The sequence below is a fragment of the Rhinopithecus roxellana genome, chromosome 13 (genome assembly GCF_007565055.1).
Source record: "Rhinopithecus roxellana isolate Shanxi Qingling chromosome 13, ASM756505v1, whole genome shotgun sequence".
NCBI lineage: Eukaryota > Metazoa > Chordata > Mammalia > Primates > Cercopithecidae > Rhinopithecus > Rhinopithecus roxellana.
The window spans coordinates 35,324,612-35,340,034 of record NC_044561.1 but is presented as its reverse complement, the minus strand read 5'-3'; the positions used below and the strand labels follow the sequence as shown (position 1 = coordinate 35,340,034).

The 15,423-nt window shown below is 52.9% G+C and overlaps 1 protein-coding gene across 2 annotated transcripts; it reads left to right on the top strand.

Annotated features, from left to right (window-relative positions):
- Positions 1-99: 99 nt before the first annotated feature.
- TOB2 (transducer of ERBB2, 2) lies at positions 100-14,854 on the top strand. Of its 2 annotated transcripts, none has more exons than XM_010376207.2 (2): positions 100-2,399; positions 10,935-14,854. In XM_010376207.2, the coding sequence occupies exon 2, from the start codon at positions 10,997-10,999 to the stop codon at positions 12,029-12,031; it is 1,035 nt and encodes a 344-aa protein (XP_010374509.1). In that variant the 5' UTR covers positions 100-2,399; positions 10,935-10,996; the 3' UTR covers positions 12,032-14,854. The 2 variants fall into 2 exon arrangements, with proteins under 2 accessions (XP_010374509.1, XP_030771369.1); XM_030915509.1 differs by having other exon boundaries at positions 100-2,403.
- Positions 14,855-15,423: the final 569 nt, after the last annotated feature.

The window sequence follows — 15,423 nt, the reverse complement described above, 5'->3', positions numbered from 1 at the left end:
GGTGATGTCAAGCGTTTTGCATTAAATCAAGATCACACAGTAGGTAGCAGAACTGGGATGTAAACCCACCTAGTTTCATGGCTGCCTTAATGACTACGAATACCAGCATCCCGTGCCTTGCCTGCGGGCGCAAACGCACACTCTCAAGGGCCCAGTCTTAGCGGCTGGATCCTAAACCCAATCAGACACCGCTTCTCCCTTTCCCCCGACCAATGGGAAGGCTGTTGCTAACACGCCTGCTATATTTTTAGCTTTCAGTGCTCTGGGAGCGTGTGGGTCGGCTGAGCCTCTCTGCCTGGTGGAAGATCTAGGGGAAAAGAGAGAAGGGAAGGGTAGGAGGAAAGGGAGGGTGCAGCGGGGCTGTGCGGGAGGGGGCGTGTGTGTGACGCTGTCACTCGCTGACGCACAAAGCAAGTAGTCCCTGGAGGTGCCCCCGGGGTTGCGGCGCTCAGAAGTGTGGGGGATGGGGGGGGCGCTCAGGCTCCCTCCCGCCTCCCTGTCCCGGTGGAGTTTGCCCTCCAGCTCGGCCTGTCTCTGTTGCATTCAGGGAAAGCGCATTTAAAACCCCCACGCTACCGGTGCTCTCCGCCCTTGCCAAAAAAAGCGATCAAGAAAAAAAAAAAGCAAACTGGAAACTTTCGGATCTCGCCACCCAAAGTGGGGTTGGCGGCTGCTGCTGGGCCGGAACTGTCTGGCATGACAAAAAAGGTGGGGGCGGGAGGGGAGAACTGGGAAATGGGCGAGCTAAGGAGGGACAGGGGAGAAGACCTCACTCATAGTCCCCCGGTGGCTCCAGACTGCATCTTCCGGCACTCCTGTCCGCCTGTGACAGCAGAAGACGACCCTCCCTATCCCTGGTTCTGTGTCCCGCACAGTCACAAAGAGGCAGAGCAGCCCGCGTGGCCAGAGCCGGGGCAGGGGGCCTCAGCGCGCGGGCCTGGCGCGCCCCGACCCGGGTTCGCGGAGCCTTGCTCCGCCGCTCGAGGGGCCGTAGTGGGTGCGAGCCTTGCGCCCGTTGCACCGTCAGGGACTATCCCACGCCAGCGGGACTGTGACTAGAAGAAATGGGGTTCTCCCGCGTGCCCCACACTGGGGTCGCTGGCCAGAGAGAGCAAACAAGAGTTGGGAGGGGAGCTGCGCCCGCGCGCCCTCCGGAGCCAGAGACGGTGAGGGGAAGGTCCATTGTGGCGCTCGGCTCGTTTCATGGCCGGCAGCCTCATCCTCGCCTCCTCTTACTCCCGCACAGCGTGGCCCAGGCCCCAGAGTCCCCCTCGCCTTTCTTTCGACGTTGAGTCCCCCGAGGAAGCACAAGGCGCTCGGAAGACTCAGGCCTGCCCGAAACGAGTCCGAAACGTTTCCGGAGCCCGCGTCGTCCCCTCGGCTCCCCCTCCCGCAGAGGCCGTAACTGGGGCGATGGGATCGCCGTGGACACGGCCAGACGCTCGGAGCAGGAGGGAAGGCCCCGGGAAACGGCTCGGGCAAACGTCCGGACCCTGGGCGCCGAGGCAGGTGCAGGGCGGACGACTCAGCGGGGGGTTCCAGAGGGCAAGGCGACGCCCTCCCCTCCCCGCGATACTCGTCCCCCAAACACAACTAAAGGGAGAGTGCACTGTGCTCGGCCCGTGAGCAACCCGGTCCCAGGTCGCCCCCGGCCCTCACGTTGCGCTCCTGGAGAACACCTACACGATGCGCACAAGTTCAGAGAGTGGTATGGGAATGAAGGAAAGGAGTGCGGCGCGGCGCTGTGACGGGGAGGGTACGAGGGGAAGCTGCACGCAACACCTGCGAGCACAGAAGGGCCTGGGAGCTGGTCCGCGCAGCGCCAGCTAGCTGAGGCGCGGGGCTGGTTGGGAAGTAGTCCCGGCCGGGCCCCGGCCCCGCCCCTGCAGGGCGGAGGGACGCATCACGCAGGGGTGGGGAAGCCGGATCCGTGCGCAGGGTTGCTAAGGGTGAAACTTTTCATTGACTTTGCTCACTTCGGGCCGGGGCGCGGGAAGGTGCGGGTTGTTGGCGGAGGCAAGTCAGTGGCTCGGGCGACGCGGGGCCAGAAGGGCAGGACCGCCCGCCGGCGACAGCCCAGACCGTCTTCCGTTCCGCGACACGAACCACCCTCCGGTCCGCCATCCCCGCGTCGTCGCGGCTGGTCCGCCCGCTCGCCCGCCCTCCGGCCCCCAGCCGCGGAGCCCGACCTCCTAAGAGCTGAAAGAAATTCTTGAGAGTCATAGTCCATAGCCCCCTGCTTCGTCCCCCAACCCTCAACGACGAAAAGGACCTCGGCCCCCCGGCCCAGCGGCGCCCGGGAAGGAAGGGAGAGCGACCTCCGCCCGGTGCTCAGGACCACCCTGGAGGGAGAAGCCGCCCTGCGGCCGGCAGAGCGCCCCGCCGCCGCGGAGACCCGAGTGAGTGAGTTGGGGGGTGTGCGGGCGGGGGGCCCGCCCCGAGACCCAGCCGGCCGAACTGCCTCTCCCACCCCGCCCCACTCACGCTTTGCTGGATTCTCCACGTTGCTGCCGCTCCCTCCCGCCTGGCCAGCATTTTCTTTCGCCATCCAGCTTCCCTCTAGATCCCACTTTCCCCTGCTCCTCTTCTCACGCCATCTCTGCTCCTGGGGTGCCCAAGAGCTCCCTTTTCTCCCAGTTCCAAGAGTGGCCCTCTCCTGGGTGGGGGCATTTCCTCCCTTCCCCGCCTCCCCCAGTTCTTTATATCCCAGCTACTCGCTAGATCTTCCTTGTTCTTCAAAGAAACATAACTCCCCCACCGTTAAATAAATCCGAGGAAGGAAGGGGATCCAGGCCTTGTTTTTCTGCTTCTTTTCCCGTGTGCAGGGAAGGGGGGTGGTAATTGTTAATAGGCTCTATTTCTGGCTCTGTGGAGCCTGAAGGGTGGAGGTTGGACACCCCCTTTGGCGAGGGGACAGGTCAGTGGAGATTGTCCTTGGGCCACTGAGCCAGAGTTCACCATTTCGGCTTGAGCTCTTTATACTCTTCAGTGTTTTAATGGAAAATTGGGCAGAAAAAAGTACCCTTAGAGCAGTGCCAATGAGTGGATTCTGCTTATCTTGGTAAGGTGCCTGCGAGGTGGGGCCCTATCCCCAAACTCCTTCCCCTCCTGTCCAGAGGATGAACTGTGCCCTTGACCACCAGAAATCTGGGAGGGGAAGGAGGGTGCAGAGAGGAGGCACAGCCGGCAGGCCCTCTCCCTCCCCCAGGAGAAACCAGAACCCCGCACAGCAAGCTTCAGCTTGGGGCCGGTGGAGGCCAGTCTCTGGTGCTACTCCGTATCTAAAGGGTCTTTTTCTCCTTCTTACCCACCCTACCCTGGGAATGGGTCCTTCAACTCTGATTTTCCGGCAGAAAAACAATCCTATTTCTTTCTTGGGCTTCTGCCCCCGTTCCTCCGTGAAGCATAGGGGAAAGAAGCTTGTGTGGGAGGAAGGATTAAGGAGGTTTAACACCCAGTAGGGGAGCTTGCCGAAGATCTGGTAAGTCTGCTCGTAGAGCAGACCTTGCAATGGGAGGAGACACAGAATTTTAGTATGAGAAGATGCTCAGATGTCAGGTGTACAGCTTTTTCTTCTCTGCCTGGGAACCTTTTCCTATTTCCCTCTCCCGGATCTGGTTACTCAGACTTGGATTAGAAATGGGGTGAGGCTTGGGCCCTGCTGGCCTTGGCCTGGCGCCTCCCCACAGCTTGACTGGAAATTTCTTTGGCCGGGAGGACGGGAGAACTGGGTTTGATTCCTGCCTCTCCTTTCCTGGCTGTTGGGGCGCTGGAGCCGAGTCCGCTAGGCATTAAGTGAAAAAGACCCGTTTCCCTTTGAATCCACCGTCCATCCAGCAACCCCACACGGACCGCCCAGGCCCTGGAATTCAGATTGAGTGCGGGAAAGGGGGTCGTGACCTTATCTAAGCCAGCCCACCCCTTTCACCCAGAAAAAGCTCATTAGAAGCAGGTCCTAGTTTCAACAGTGATGGAAGGCGATGAAGGGAAAGGTGGGAAAGTTATGCTCTCGTAAAGCCTAGAGGATGTGGTGGGGCCATACAATACGGGGAGTAGGCCTTTGGGGTAGAATCTATATGAAATGTATTAGGCGATGGGAGGGGGGCGCCGGCCCGCCACAGCGCGCATGTGCATCGGAAACTTTTCCTGGGCTCTTCGACCCTTGGTCCGCTCCCCTTACTGGGCATGCGTATTGCGGCCACTTGGGCCTTCGCAAAGTACTCAGGGAAGTGTAGTGTGCAGGGAAAGTAGGTCACTCGCTACCGCCTGTTCCGGAGGCGTTCGAGGACTACAATTCCCAGAGTGCAGAGCGCGCCCTCACCGCCGGCCTCTCCACCTACGTTTGGGTTGAGTCGAGTTTTCCTGGCTTCTCAGGATCATGGAGTGCCCTAGAAAGGGTCTTCTTAGCCGAAACGGTCCTTGTAGTCAGACCTAGAGTTGACCGGTCTATGTCTGGGGTAGATGATGTGAGACTGGGTGTGGTGGTGCAGTCAGTCGGCACCACTCCTGGAAGCCTTTCAATCCACACCCGCCCGTCTGGGCCGCTGCCTCTGGGACCAGTGAGTTGGGGCGGATCCCGTGTCTTACCAAGGAGAGGAGCTGCCTGCGTTTGGCTCTCACTCCCCGGGCATCCACCCGGTCTGTGACACCTACTGGCCCTGCACGCTCAGTTGAGTCCTGTAGTCCGTCACTGTAGGACAGTTTGCACGTTTAAGACTTAGAGGTGTCTGAATATTTTTTTAGGTTTGGGGCTCAGTGGATTCCATCACCATTATCCCCCCTTTCCCTCTTTGAAACAGAATTTTCTTTCTAAAAAATCTTCCGGCCAGGTGCTATGGCTCACGCCTGTAATCCCAACACTTTGGGAGGCTGAGGCGGGCAGCGGATCACCTGAGGTCGGGAGTTCGAGACCAGCCTGACCAACATGGAGAAAGCCCGTCTCTACTAAAAATACAAAATTAGCCGGGCGTGGTGGCGCATTCCTGTAATCCCAGTTGCTCGGGAGGCTGAGGCAGGAGAATCGCTTGAACCCGGGAGGCGGAGGTTGCAGTGAGCCGAGATCACGCCCCTGCACTCCAGCGTGGGCAACAAGAGTGAAACTCGATCTCAAAAAAAAAAAAAAAATCTGGCTAGGCCATGGCTCACGCCTGTAATCCCAACACTTTGGGAGGCCGAGGTGAGCGGGTCACGAGGTCAGGAGTTCGAGACCAGCCTGGCCAACATGGTGAAGCCCCGTCTCTACTAAAGATACAAAACTTAGCTGGGCGTGGTCCTGAGCGCCTGTTATCCCAGCTACTCGGGAGGCTGAGGCAGGAGAGTTGGCTGAACCCGGGAGGCGGAGGTTGCAGTGAGCCAAGATGGCGCCATTGCCCTCCAACTCTGGGCTACAGAGCAAGACTCCGTCTCGGGGGCGGGCTGGGGGGAAGCCAAAAGTCTTCCTTTGCTTCTGACATTAGAGCAGGCAGGCGCGCGCGCGCACACACACACACACACACACTTTCCTCACATTTTTGTCAGAAGTTCTCTCTGGAATCTGCACTGACTGAGGCTTCTTTCGAGCTTCACGCCCTAGTTCCCTCGTCGTCTTTCTCCTAGGCACCTACTCTTTAAAACGCAAGTCAGCACAAGGGATCAGAATCCAGGTTAACTTTGCTGCTGTTAGTAAACAAGTGAGGGTAAGATTCTTAGTGAAATTGGACAGAATTTTGCTCTCGTATTTGCCCTTTTTAATAGGTTGACAAAAGGGAGATTTTTATTCTTCTTGCTCCCTTTTTGGCTGTTTGTGCCTACACTGGGGTTGGAAAAGATCTTAGCATACTCTGCAGCCACTTAAGCGAATCCCTTTACTTGTTCCCTTTATTGACAGGTAGTTATTTCTAAGGTTTCTAATTTTACTATAATATTATAATACATAAATATTTTATATATAAGCACTAGAATTTGTTCGTAGCTTTTTTAAAAAATGAACAAACTCCTCTGAATGGCCACTCCTATCTTTAGCTAAAGACAAGCCAGCACCAGTGCTTTAATCCTCTGTTCCATAAGCTTCTTGCAGTCAAAATTAGAGCCTGAGCTGATAGAGCAGAAAATCTCATTCTGGTTGTCCATCATTTTTATAAGGTTCCACCCCACAGCCATCTGGTCCAGCCTGTTCTCTAATTAAAGAGGCAAAGGTGGCATTATATGCTTCCTTATTTGTGCGGCAACATCACTGAGGTATAAATTGGTGTGCAGCTTTAGTTGCTTATGCTGCAGAAAATGGTTAGCTAGGCAGGGCTGATGACAGTGGTTCTATTGTATTTTGGGGTGGGAGGCTTATTTCCCAATGACTTTGGCCTGCATTTAAAATGCTCTCATTTTGAGGCCAAACTGTTCAGGAGTAGTTAACTTGAAGGCAATTATGCAGCCAGGTTTGAGGAGGCCTGGAAAGGTGTAGAAGCCCTTTGCTCTCAGTGGAATACCAAGAGGTGCATTTTAAGAGGCCATGTGGTGCCTTGGGAGAAGTATCATATGTTGACCAGTCTGTTTTAGATTTCAAAAATACTTTGGAAGCACTGTCTTTAACACCAGGTTCCATTCTAGGGAACCAGTATCAACTTGCCTCACAACTTTTTTTTTTTTTTTTTTTTTTGGAGGCAGAATCTCACTTTGTCGTTCAGACTGGAGTGCAGTGGCGCGATCTTGGCTCACTGCAACTTCCGCCTCCCGGGTTCAAGCAATTCTCCTGCCTCAGCCTCCTGAGTAGCTGAGGTTATAGGCGCATGCTACCACACCTGGCTAATTTTTTATTTTTAGTAGAGACAAGGTTTCACCATGTTGGTCAGGCTGGTCTCTAACTCCTGACCTTGTGATCTGCCCACCTCAGGCTCACAAAGTGCTGGGATTACAGGTATGAGCCACCATGCCCGGCTAATATTTGTGTTTTTAGTAGAGACGGGGTTTCGCCATGTTGGCCAGGCTGGTCTTGAATTCCTAGCCTCAAGTGATCCACCTGCCTCGGCCTCCCGAAGTGCTGGGATTACAGGTGTGAGCCACCACACCTGGCTCTTCAGAACTTTTTAGTCTGCTCCTTGTTGGACACCTCTATGGACCACGTGGCCCTTCAGACCTCTGTTCCTGAAGAAAGGCCCATGGTTCTGGTGGGCAGCTTTGTATCTGCTGATGAGCCTGATCCTTATAAACAGAAAGCCCTTTTTATTCTTTCTACTATTCTTACTTTTTTTTTTTTGAGATAGAGTCTTGCTCTGTTGCCCAGACTGGAGTGCAATGGCACGATCTCGGCTCACTGCAACCTCCGCCTCCTGGGTTCATGCCATTCTCCTGCCTCAGCCTCCCTAGTAGCTGGGACTACAGGTGCCCACCACCACGCCTGGCTAATTTTTGTATTTTCATAGAGACGGAGTTTCACCGTGTTAGGCAGGATGGTCTCAATCTCCTGACCTCATGATCCGCCCGCCTCCGCCTCCCAAAGTGCTGGGATTACAGGCATGAGCCACCGTGCCCGGCCTCTAGTATTCTTACTTTTTATGCTCAAAAGAGCCTGAATTTGATCTGTATTGATCATTAATAGACATTTAAGACTGAGGCACGTGCATCACTTGAGCGCAGGAGTTCAAGAACAGCCTGGGCAACATGGTGAAACCCCATCTCTACATAAAAATACAAAAGAAACATGAGGCCGTATGCGGTGGCTCATGCCTGTAATCCCACCGGTTTGGGAGGCTGAAGCTTGTGGATCACTTGAGGCCAGGAGTTCAAGAGCAGCCTGACCAACGTGATGAAACCCTGTGTGTACTCAAAATACAAAAATTAGCTAGGTGTGGTGGTGGATGCCTGTAATCCCAGCTACTCAGTAGGCTGAAGGGGGAGAATTGGTTGAACCCAGGAGGCAGAGGTTGCAGTGAGCCAAGATCACGCCACTGCACTCCAGCTTGGGTGACAGAATGAGACTCCATCTCGCAAAAAAAAAAAAAAAAAAAAAAAAAAGCCGTGTGTGGTGGTGCACGCCTGTAGTCCCAGCTACTTGGAGGCTGAAGTGGGAGGATCACCTGAGCCCAGGGAGGTGGAGGCTGCAGTGAGCTGTGATCCTTCCACTGCACCCTAGCCTGGGTGACAGAGGAAAAAAAAGAAAAAGAAAAACATAGACGTATGAAGAAACTTAGAGATGAAGTCTTTAAGGAAAAGGCTGGGAAAAGAGGGAAACCAGGGTATTCTGAGTCCTGAGTGTTCTTGTGGAAGGTTTGGGAGAGGCATAGTTGTGGCACCTCTGCTGAGTCCCATGTGACCGTCTCTGTTCCTCAGACCTGAAATGAGAGTTAACTAGATTTAGCAACTGTCATGCTGCTCCAGATTGACCCAGTGAGTCTTCTCTGATACATTCACCCCAGAAATCTTTTTCTGAGGATTTAGTCCCCAAAATGCCCCTTAAGGCTGTGTGTGTTGACTCATGCCTGTAATCCCAGCACTTTGGGAGACCAAGGCAGGCAAATCACTTTAGGTTAGGAGTTTGAGACCAGCCTGGCCAATATGGTGAAACCGCATCTCCACTAAAAGTACAAAAATTAGCTGGGTGTGGTGGCAGGCACCTATAGTCCCAGCCATTCGGGAGGCTGAGGCATGAGAATCACTTGAACCTGGGAGGTGGAGTTTGCAGTAAGCCAAGATCGTGCCACTGCACTCCAGCCTGGGCAATAGAATGAGACTCAGTCTCAAAATACATACATATATACATACATACATAAATACACTGCACTCCAGCCTGGGCGATAGAATGAGACCCAGTCTCTACATACATACATACATACATACATACGGACTCAGTCTCAAAATATATACATACATACATACATACATACATACATACATAAAGTAAAATTAAATTAAATTAAATACCCCTTAAGAGCCATGGACCCAGGCGTGAGAATTACAGGGAAATGTGTTGGGGCAGGTGTTTAGGAAACTCAAAATCCCCAAGCCTGAAATTAGCACCTGGATACTTAAAGCTGGATCCAGAAAGGATTTGAATCAAAATCCAGCTCCGAGTCTTTCACAGGACAGAAGATGCCCTTGACAGTCCATGGAGAAGTCATGTCTCTGTGTTTAGCTCAGCAGCACAGCTTTGCCCAGAGGTCTGGCTCGGAACATGTTCTGGCGCTGCCTCCCCTCAGAGGGCTCTTTCAGTTCAGTTTCTCCCCCAGCATGAGCCCCGGAGCTGCTCTTTTGGAGAAAATGAGATTAGGATCACTGGCTCTCAGGACCTCACAGATCATCTTCCTGAGACATGAGGCTGGCCCAGGCCGAGGGAATAAACCTTTTTGACCTCAGTGGGATCTGGCTGTGAGAGAATCCCAAAATAACAATCTGGTGTTTATCTTGGGCTGCCTTCTCTTCAGGGATCTCAAAACACTTGATAAATCTGATCTGCTGCCGAGGACAGGTGGTCAGACAGTCCCTGGGAGACTGAGTGATGATGGGTCCCTGCTGGAGGCTGCAGGGTGATGGAAAATTTCTTTCCTCTGCCACCCTCATCACTTACACTCTCACCAGAAACTTCTCTCTCCATTTTTCTGCTTCCCTATGGCAGCCCCCAGTCAGCAGTTCCCTTGTTGGTCCACATCTCTGATTGTGACAGGTCTTGCCTTTTTCCTGGGGCTCATGCTCTTGTCTTACTCTTTTTTTGTTTTGTTTTGTTTTGTTTTTTGAGACGGAGTTTCACTCTTGTCGCCCAGGCTGGAGTGCAATGGCGCGATCTCGGCTCACCGCAACCTCCGCCTCCCGGGTTCAAGCGATTCTCCTACCTCAGCCTCCTGAGTAGCTGGGATTACAGGCATGCACCACCACGCTTGGCTAATTTTTTGTATTTTTAGTAGAGACAGGGTTTCTCCATGTTGGTCAGGCTGGTCTCAAACTCCTGACCTCAGGTGATCCACCCGCCTTGGCCTCCCAAAGTGCTAGGATTACAGGCGTGAGCCACTGCACCCGGCCGGAGTTCTTCAATCAGTTCTGCAAGCCCAGACTGAGCCAGACAGCATACACACCCATGGGGCCCATGATGACAGATGGATGTGACTGGAGTCCAGGCCCCCAGTGAAAAATTGGCAGTGCTCTTTCCTGTTCAGTGACCTGTATTCCTTTTCATTTAAGGAGAACCACCAAAGATTTTAAACTTACATCTTAGTTTATGACAGTTTGGGGGCACGACTTCACCAAGATATTGCAGAGACAGCAAGAGCCTTCTCTTCTTCACCTGATTTAGGGACTTGATTTTTTTAGTGTCATTCATACAGTGACCTGAATTCTCAAGATGGTGGAAAACACAGCTTCCCTATGTCTTTAGAATTACTTAAAAATAGTAGCTTTTTTTTTTTTTTTTTTTTTTTTTTTTTTTTTTTTTTTGAGATAGAGTCTCGCTCTGTCGCCAGGCTGGTGTGCAGTGGCATGATCTCAGCTCACTGCAACCTCTGCCTCCTGGGTTGAAGCGATTCTCCTGCCTCAGCCTCCCAAGTAGCTGGGACTCCAGGCGCCTGCCACCATGCCCAGCTAATTTTTATATTTTTAGTAGAGTTGGGGCTTCACTATGTTGGCCAGGATGGTCTCAATCTCTTGACCTTGTGATCTACCTGTCTCGGCCTCCCAAAGTGCTGGGCTTACAGGCATGAGCCACCATGCCCAGCCAACAGTAGCTAACTTTATCAATTACCTTTAATTGCCAGGTACATTGTGAGGCAGTTTATATCCTTGAACTAACAACTTCATGATGGCCTCATGTTACTAAGGAGGAAACTAGGGCCCGCAGTCAGACATTAGCCACTGGTGGGGCAGAAATAGGCTCCTGGTTCTAGTGTGATCCAAAGTTGGTGCTTTTCTATCTATCCTTAGCTGTTGGTCACCACCAGCTTTCTGCATATTTTCTCATGGTGCCTCTCATTTCCCAGAGCCGTCTGGAGCCCGAGGCTGTACACGTGTCCTGTGCTGATTCTCTGCCTAGGAAAGGACCATGCAGCTAGAGATCAAAGTGGCCCTGAACTTTATCATCTCCTACTTGTACAACAAGCTGCCCCGGCGCCGGGCAGACCTATTTGGGGAGGAGCTAGAGCGGCTTTTGAAAAATAAATATGAAGGCCACTGGTACCCTGAAAAACCCCTGAAGGGCTCTGGCTTCCGCTGTGTTCACATTGGGGAGATGGTGGACCCCGTGGTGGAGCTGGCTGCCAAGCGGAGTGGCCTGGCGGTGGAAGATGTGCGGGCCAATGTGCCTGAGGAGCTGAGTGTCTGGATTGATCCCTTTGAGGTGTCCTACCAGATTGGTGAGAAGGGAGCTGTGAAAGTGCTGTACCTGGATGATAGTGAGGGTTGTGGTGCCCCAGAGCTGGACAAGGAGATCAAGAGCAGCTTCAACCCTGACGCCCAGGTGTTCGTGCCCGTTGGCAGCCAGGACAGCTCCCTGTCCAACTCCCCATCACCATCCTTTGGCCAGTCACCCAGCCCTACCTTCATTCCCCGCTCCGCTCAGCCCATCACCTTCACCACTGCCTCCTTCGCTGCCACCAAATTTGGCTCCACTAAGATGAAGAAGGGTGGCGGGGCAGCAAGTGGCGGGGGTGTAGCCAGCAGTGGGGCAGGTGGCCAGCAGCCACCACAGCAGCCTCGCATGGCCCGTTCACCCACCAACAGCCTGCTGAAGCACAAGAGCCTCTCTCTGTCTATGCATTCACTGAACTTCATCACGGCCAACCCGGCCCCTCAGTCCCAGCTCTCGCCCAATGCCAAGGAGTTCGTGTACAACGGTGGTGGCTCGCCCAGCCTCTTCTTTGATGCGGCCGATGGCCAGGGCAGTGGCACCCCAGGCCCGTTTGGAGGCAGTGGGGCTGGCACCTGCAACAGCAGCAGCTTTGACATGGCCCAGGTATTTGGAGGTGGTGCCAACAGCCTCTTCCTGGAGAAGACACCCTTTGTGGAAGGCCTCAGCTACAACCTGAACACCATGCAGTATCCCAGCCAGCCGTTCCAGCCCGTGGTGCTGGCCAACTGACCGTCTACCTGCCCGTGGGGCCAGAAGCACCCAAGACCACAGAAAAGAGAAAGAAAAGGCCAAAAAAAAGAGGAAAAGAAAAATGTACAAAAAGATTTTCGATCTTCTCACTCTCACTTCTAGAAAAAAGATCCAGCCCAGGCACGGAATGGGAGGGCCCCGCAAAGCACCCAAGTGTGTTTCACTCACCCCTTACCGCTCACCCACCGGCCTGTGATTTATTTGGTTGGTTTGGGTTTTATATTTCTTTTTCTTTTTTTTTTCTTACATGTAGTTTTCTATATAACATCTTTAATGAGTGGCTTCCTGTGCTAAGAATGGTCCAGATGTGAACTGCTGCTCCCTGCTCCTCCCTTCCTCCTTCACACTCCTAGTTTAGGATTGGTGTGTCCAAGCTCACAGGGAAGAAAGAGCTGCAGCTGGAGCCTGACCCTCCCTGGAACAGGGAAAGGCTGGCCCGTGTCACTGCCTCTGTCACCCAGCTATCCTCGCACTCAAAGCCATCCAACCTCAGCAGGCCTTCTCGGGCCCTGCCACCTGAATAGGTCTGACCCCAGTCCCGACTCCCTTTCAGGCTGGGCCACAGGGAGCTGCCGGCTGGCCACTTGACACCCTCCGCCTAGAGCTGATGTCTGTGACTACAGGGAGATTAGCACTTCGTCTAGTGAAACTCCTTTCATCTCTGTCCTATGGCCCCACCCCACCATTCCCTCCAGGCCCAGACCATCATCATGTGTGTGGCCTTCCTTTCCCTCATGCAGCCCCTTCTTCCCCAGGCTGGAGGTTGTGGGTAGGGAGGGGTGTGTGTGTGTGTGTGTGTGTGTGTGTGTGTGTGTGTGTGTGTGTGTGTGTGTGTGTTTGGTTTGCTGTCCTTTTTTAAAGGATTCCAAGCCATGTGAAACTTCCCTTCTGGATGTGATTCTGGGTTGCAGCAAATGCTTATTTATATGTGGGGCTGGGGAATGGGCTGGGGGTATCGGCAGTCCTTTTGCAGGGCAGTGTGCATGGTGGGGTGACACCACTGTGGCTGAGCCCAAGACACTCCCAGAGGAAAACACTGCAGAAGGAACTGGTTTGCAGACTGCAGAAGGATCTGCACTTGTGTTTTTGACCAAAAAGATACTAATGTTAGCTCTGCAGGGCAGAGGGAATGCCCAAGCCCCGATGCCTATGAGAAGCCCCCGGACTTCACCCTCCTGTTGTGTGACCTTAGCCCAGCGGGAGCTGCTCACCTGGGCACCCTTGGGGGTGGGCAGGGAGGCAGGGTGGGGTTTTAGAGTTAGTGTCTGTGCGGGGCAGCCCTGAGCCTGGAGTTGAGACTTTGCGTCTCTTAGTTGGAGGTGTTGAGTGCATTTGTGCCCCTGCCTGGTTGAGAGCTTCTCGGTACCTCTTGCCACCCCTTCTCACTGCCCTGACCCAACCCCACTGGACCTTGATGCTGCGAAGAGTGGTGTCCTGACAGGGACTCGGGCTCCCGCCTGATGTGTTGGATTATAGGAGAGCGCTTGCTCGCCTGCCTCTGCAGGAGAGGGCTTGTTCCTCCAACCCTAGGAGGCCAGGCAAGCATGAACAGGAGCCAAGGGATCAGCGTCATGAACTTTTTCTTCTTTGCAAAGAGGGGTACTTGGCATCAGGGTCCCATCGCCAGAAAGCACCAAAGCCCCTGGCACCCCACCCACTCCATCCTACCCAGGGACCCCAAGTAGGCAACTGCTATGGCAGTGGGTCCAGCCCAGGCCGGCACTGCCAGCCTCCTCTCCCTGCAGTGTGCACCAGCTCTACCTCCCCCGGCAGGCAATGTCCTGGCTTCTCAGCCCAGCACCATCTGTTCCCCTAGACTTCTCAGGGGCCAGCCCAGTCTGGGCCATCCTTCCCCTCATCCTTGGCTCCCACACAAGTGACAGGCCCAACAGATAACTTCTCTCTGGGAAAGGTTGGATGCTGCCTTACGTCCCCTTCTAGCCCTCCTCCCATCGCCACACACAGGCACCCACCCGCACCAGGTCAGCTTGTTTCTCACATGTAGGGAGAGAGGGGAGACCAACCCCTTTGTGTCTTGAAATACGAAGAAAAATGTGTGTTCAGGAGCATGACTCCAGTGCTGCGCTCTTGGGCCCAGTTCAGTCCGTCTTGTCTCAAATCTAGGCATTTTTGCTTCAATTTTATTTTTTTTAAGAAAACAAAAACAGAAATCTGCACTAATTTACCTGGTTTCGTAGGAAAACTTTTTTTTATTTTTTACATTTTTTGGTGTCCGTTTGTATTGAATAATTTGCTACATTTGTAAAATGTAAGAGGTATATATAATATATGTATATTTCTAACGTAAAAAACAATTTTTTTCTTTTCAAGATTTTTTCTTAAGATGAGAGAAACATATTTTTTCAGGAAAAACAAACTTTAAAAAAAAAGAGGAGAATAAAACCTTTTCTCCCCTTTCCCCATCCTCTATCCCTCTTTCCCAGGAACAAATCAAAAGGTGGATTATCTTGTGAAGAATGGAAACTGTTAGTCCAGAATGATGTCTTTTTCTCAATGCAGTGAGTTATAGATTCTCTAGTTTTCTCCCTAGGGATGGGAAGGGGGCATTGAGGCAAGCCTGGAGAGGAGCCCGGGGAGCAGGGTCATGAACTTTTTTCTTTAGTGAAGGAGGAATACAATCAAGGGTTTTGTATTCAGAATGTTGTGCAATATTTTGGAATGGGACATTGGTGTGTTTAGAGATTTTAGTTTAAAAACAAAACAAAAAGATTGATCAAATCTGTACAGTTTCTATTGTTCCAGATTTTTTAAGTTTGTATTAAAAGCATGATATATAACAGCCTTCTGCCTGCTCCTGGCTTGCTTGGTTTCTGGGGTCCCTTTTCGGATGGAGAGAATGGGAGTGGCCCAGCCCTTACAGACTCCAAGAAATGATTGGTCCTCCTTACAGTGACAGCCTCCGATGGACATAACTGTCCTGGTGCCCCTTCTTGATCACCTATCCATCCCATCAACACAGGATACATCATTGTGCCTGCTACACCAGATGCTTTTCTACACTGGAAACAGGTTCCACGAAGTTAGGAACCACTCCAGTTCCCTTAGCCAGTTGGTGGTGGCACCAGGGCTGGGAGCAGAGCCTGGAGAACGGGGTCCTTCTTCATGACTCTTTAGGAATTGCCTATTCCTGTGGTGAGGAGAGAGGGAGCAACCTCCAGCCTGCTCTAGATCTAGTACTTGATCCTTAGTACTAGATCCTTAGATGTGGGCAAGGATAACAGCTCACCTAAGCCAGGTTCCATCCAAAACCCTGGTGCTTGGATTCTCAGCCCTTTTCTGGGGCTGGACAATTCTGGAGCTGCTTTAAGAGTAAGACAGCCCAGCTCAGAGAAGGCCACCCTTCTGGCAGT

What these genes read in the sequence shown, in the direction of transcription:
- TOB2 (XM_010376207.2), top strand. Translation starts at nt 10,997, where the DNA reads ATGCAGCTAGAGATCAAAGTGGCCCTGAACTTTATCATCTCCTACTTG.